Source organism: Elephantulus edwardii, unplaced genomic scaffold (assembly GCF_000299155.1).
Source record: "Elephantulus edwardii isolate Elephantulus edwardi_28Jun2011 unplaced genomic scaffold, EleEdw1.0 scaffold00286, whole genome shotgun sequence".
Lineage (NCBI taxonomy): Eukaryota > Metazoa > Chordata > Mammalia > Macroscelidea > Macroscelididae > Elephantulus > Elephantulus edwardii.
The window spans coordinates 51,228-56,314 of record NW_006400036.1 but is presented as its reverse complement, the minus strand read 5'-3'; the positions used below and the strand labels follow the sequence as shown (position 1 = coordinate 56,314).

The following is a 5,087-nucleotide window of genomic DNA, read 5'->3' as shown; positions in this document are numbered from 1 at the left end:
TGGAGGGACAGCGCAGGAGGGGAAGACCCTCTATGAGATGGATTGATTCGGTGACTGGGGTAATCGGGATGGGTGTGTCAGAGGCGGTGTGGTTGGTGCAGGATAGAGCAGGGTTTAGGGCTGTTGTGCATAGGGTCGCTATGAGTCACAAACGACTCGACGGCACATAACAACAACAACAACATACACTAGCAGAACATTTGATTGTGCTTATTTGCAACCTATACTTGGACCAAGAGGCAGCTGTCAGATCAGAGCAAGGAGACACTACATGGTTCAAAATCAAGGGAGTCCGTCAAGGATGCATTTTGTCTCCATACTTTTTCAATCTGTATGCAGAACAGATCATCTGAGACTCTGGGCTGTATGAGGAGGAATGTGGCATTAGGACTGGTGGAAGAGTCATCAACAACCTGTGTTATGCAGATGACACAGCCCTGCTTGCTGAAACTGAGGAGGACCTAAAGCGCTTTCTGCAGAAGGTCAAGGACTGCAGCCTTCAATACGAATTGAAGCTCAACATCAAGAAAACAAAGATTCTCACCACTGGGCCAATTGGCAGCATCAGAATGGATGATGAAGAGATTGAGATAGTTAACAGTTTTAGTTTACTTGGCTCCACAGTCTACACTCTTGGTAGCAGCAGTCAGGAAATCAAGAGACAAATTGCATCGGGAAAGTCATCTGTGAGGGACCTCTCAAGAGTACTGAAGAGCAGCGACGTCAGGCTGGAGACTAAGGTGCACCTGATCCAGGCTATAGTTCTTTGCAGTTACATGCTATGCATTGGAGAGTTGGACAGTGACTAGGGATGACAGAAAGAGAACTGATGCCTTTGAGCTGTGGTACTAGAGAAGAGTGTTGAATGTACCATGGACTGCTAGGAGAACAAACAGGTTTGTCCTAGAGAGGGTGAAGCCAGAATGCTTCTTGGAGTCAAGGATTCTAAAGCTTTGTCTGACATACTTTGTGCATGTTGCAAGGAGGGACTGGTCCTTGGAGAGGGACATCATGTTTGGGAGAGTGGAGAGATGGCACAGGAGAGGAAGACCCTCAATGAGATGGATCAATTCTGTGACTGGGATGGTGGGAATAAGTGTGTTTGATACAGCAAGACTGGCACAGGATAGAGCGGCCTTTAGGGCTCTTGTACATAGGGTCGCTAGGAGTCACAAGCAACTTGATGGCACAACACTGGGTACTATCCAAATTTCTAAAATAAAGATGTTTTCTTAAATTTTTTTTCTTTTCTGCCTTGAGAAGACCTGAGAGAAATACTGATATTCAAGTTTCTCTTTATGTGTATGATTCCTGTTATTCTGGCAAGGACCTGTTCTCCACTGTACTTCTTCTGCCAAGGCACTCATTTAAGTTCTCCTGACTACTGGTGAATGATTAAAACTGGGTCAGAGGCAAAAAAGGCAGAGAAACTTCGCTCACCTGAGATGATGCTTGAAGAAGGAAGCCTTCAGAGTCCTGGTCGCTGATGAGCCTTTCCTCAGGTCTAGGAAGAAGCTGAGGAGCAGCCATCACTGAAGTAAGAAACAGGAAGTTTTAAGAATTTAGATGTCCTCCTCAGTCATTCCACAGAGAGCATTGATTAAAAAAAGGCAAAAAGAAAATATTTCACAAATTAGAATTGATACTTCCATACACAATTTCAAGATTTGCACTTGCCTATCTAACAAAGTCCAAATTCTTCTAACATCCCAGAGACTCACCCAAATACTGCCTCCTCTCCTTCCTTGGGTCCCAAATTCAAATGCTCTAATACAAATATAAAGTTGAAATGAACATACTGAATCTTTTAATCAGGGTGAATTGTGGACATCGACTTTGGCCCCAAAATTCCAAAGGACATTTTAATCTGAACATACTTTCAACTCAGAAAGCCAAGAGCCCTAACTTTCTCCAAAGCCTCCAATACAGCCATGAATAATAACTGGTTCTCACCTAACTCCGGCTCAGTGTCAGCTTCCTCTTTGATGATGTGGCTCAGTTGCTCCTCAGGCCCTGAGGCTGAATTCTCAAGTCCCAGCTCCTGAGACATCACTTCAAGACTGGCCTCTACCTCCCTCACTTGGCAGCTTGAAGATTCCACTTCGTCAGGTGAGCTTTCCTGTCCCAGAACCTGGCTGCTGATCTAAAGATCATGGGTCATTAGTTATTGAAGGATACTGACTTGTAATTCCTGAAAACATAAAGTGAATCTTCTGTAACAGATGACAGACCTTTGGAAAAGGTACTGGTAAAGAAGTAAACTTCATTTTCTCATTCAACACATAATTCCAGCCATTGATGGAACTATGACAAAACAGGCCAACTGCTGGCACTGAACCAGATTTATAACACCCTCAAGAAGGACCTCTAATACAAGGTTTTAAATGGTGGACAGTTTGTACCAATAAAAACTTTAAAAGATGTAAGCATTCTAGTATTAAGTTAGAATGGAGCCAGAGACTATATCTTCAATTTCAATTTTGTATCTACAGTGCAGACAGTTACTAACATAGCAAAAATCTAAAACAAAGTAGCTGTGGAAGGATTCATTCCAACTCACACTATGGCACTCAACACCATGAGCAGAGGAGCTCTTTGGGTTCTTCTTAGCAATAAGCTTCATGGAAAGTAGATGACAAGATCTTTCTTGTAATAGTGTTACTTAGGGGGTTCAAAGCACCCACTTTATGGTTAATAGTCAAGTACAAACCATCCAGAACACTGAGAGACACACAGTAGTGTAGATGAGGCATTAAGACACCTATAGAGGACCCTCGATCCCAATATCCTCTGCTTACCCACTGCCACAGTCTCTGTGGCTCGCCCTTCAAGCTCTCCACTAGAGTCACAGCCTCCTCTCCACTGCTGGGATTCTGTGTGCGCACCCACGTCTGGATCTCTCCAGGCAGGATGGTCAGGAACTGTTCCAACATGAGGAGCTCCAGGATCTGCTCTTTGCTGTGAACCTCTGGCTGCAGCCACTGGAAACAGAGCTTGCGCAGTTGCCTCAGGGTCTCATGAGGCCCAGACAGCACCTGGTACTGAAATCGTCTGAAAAGCTGCCGGGCATCTTCAAGGCTGCACAGTTCCCCTTGAGGGGCAGCACCTAGTCCAGAGAGTGGGGCATCTTCTGGCTTTGCCAGTGGTGGCACCTGGACTAGAGGCTGTCCCATCTCCAGTGGCATCGTGGAGCTTCTCAAGTGCTTTAACATCAGCAAAGTCCTTCTAGTTGGAATGGTTGTCAAGGGAAAACCGGGTCTTCACACAGCTTCTTACTGAGACACTGCAGAAGAAAAGAGATCCAGTTATGCACAGAGAACATCTCAACTTTAGAAAGAAATTCACATGCCCTGCTGAGAAGCCTCGCACTCAACCATGAATCTCTGATACTGTCCAAATATTGACAAAAAGAAAACAGATGGTACTGAAACAATTTCAACTCATGTGGACCCACCTTTCTCGGAGTGGAATTTTGCTCCACAGTGCTATCCAGGGTTGACTGGTTACTCAGAGGTAATTACTGTGCCTTTCTCTTAAGACATTACTGAGCACATTCAAATTCCCACCTCTAAGTCAACAGTAGAGGATTTTAACTGTTTACACCAACCAGGTATCGATGGTTATATTCTTTATTTGTAAATAGTGTAAAGTTGTAGTCAAAGAGCAAACCAATGACATCATATCTAAATTGTCACTAACTGCCTGCCCATTGGATAACATTTTGGCTTGCTCTTAAAATGTCCACACCAAGCATAAAATGTCATCCACCTCACCAAGCGTCTTCACAACCGGCTTCCAGCATAACACATTTTAAAGACTTCTTCTTGCTTTCATAAGGCCTCACCTCACCAAAAGAACTCTCCTTCTATTGTTGTTAGGTGCCATCAAGTTGAGTATGACCCATAGTGACCCTATGAAGAATAAATCTGAACCCTGTCCTATCTTGTAACATCCTCACATTTCCTGACACACTAGAACCCACTGAGGTAGTCAATGTATCAAACCATCTAGTTGAGGGTCTTTCACTCTTTTGCCAGCCCTCTGCCTTTCCAAGCTAGATGTCCTTCTCCAAGGAACACCCTATCCCAGCAACATGCCTTAAATATATAAGATGAAGGTTTATCATTTATGCTAGCTCCACTTTCTCCAAGACCTATCTTTTTTCCTGGCAGTCCTCAGGACTCTTCTCCAACACAATTCAAAGGCATTAATTCTTCTGTCATCCTTAGTCATTGTCCAACTTTCATAAATATTGCAAATAATTTAAAAGACTATGACTTGCCTCAGAAACACCCTCACTTTTAAACTGACATCCTTGCTCTTCAACACTCTACAGAGGTTGCTGATAGCAGGTTTCTTGACCAGTGGTACAAATGGTGTTCATTGTGAATCCAAGTGAAAAGAAAACACTGACAGCTTTAATCTTTCGTATTGTAATGTGCCGTATTGGCCCAGTGGTGAGGCGTTTTGCTTTCTTGAGTTTGAGATGAAATATGTATTGAAGGCTGCGGTTTAATCTACAGCAAGCACTCACGTCCTCCTCACTTTTTCCAAGCAAAGCTGTATAACACAGGTTGTGGATCAGTATTCTTCAGATTCTGATGCCACATTCCTCTTCAAAAGTCCAGCTTCTCATATGATTTGCTCAGCACACAGATTAGTAAGTATAGAGAAAGGATACAGCCCTAAAGCACATCTTTCTTGATTTTAAATCATGTAGTGGGATGACAACAAAGACTGCATCAAGGACCCACAGCCTCTTAGTCTAGGTATAGTTTTTTGCAAGAGCATATTTAAGTCATCCATAGTTGTTCCCATTCTCAAGAACCATGATCCAACAACAGAATGTCAGAATTACTGAAAAGATCATTACTATTACAAGCAAACAAAATACTGCTGAACATTATCCAAAAATGGCTAGCATAGACAACTGCCAGAAGTTAAAGCAGGATTTACAAGAGGTCATGGTACCAGGGATATCACTGCTGATGTCAGATGGATCTTGACTGAAAGTAAAGAATGTTGTTGTTGTTATGTGCCGTCGAGTCGTTTGCGACTCATAGCGACCCTATGCACAACAGCCCTAA

The 5,087-nt window shown here is 43.3% G+C and overlaps 1 protein-coding gene across 1 annotated transcript in view; it reads right to left on the bottom strand.

Moving 5' to 3' along the window:
* LOC102876976 (zinc finger protein 18-like) overlaps positions 1 to 3,185 on the bottom strand; it is a 38,338-nt gene extending 35,153 nt beyond the window's left edge. The window contains exons 1-3 of the mRNA XM_006900509.1: positions 2,799 to 3,185; positions 1,954 to 2,143; positions 1,441 to 1,532 (exon numbers count right to left, since the gene is read on the bottom strand). Of these exons, the coding sequence (XP_006900571.1) occupies positions 1,441 to 1,532; positions 1,954 to 2,143; positions 2,799 to 3,185 (669 nt within the window). The remainder of the gene's footprint in view (positions 1 to 1,440; positions 1,533 to 1,953; positions 2,144 to 2,798) is intronic.
* Between the last annotated feature and the right edge of the window lie 1,902 nt (positions 3,186 to 5,087).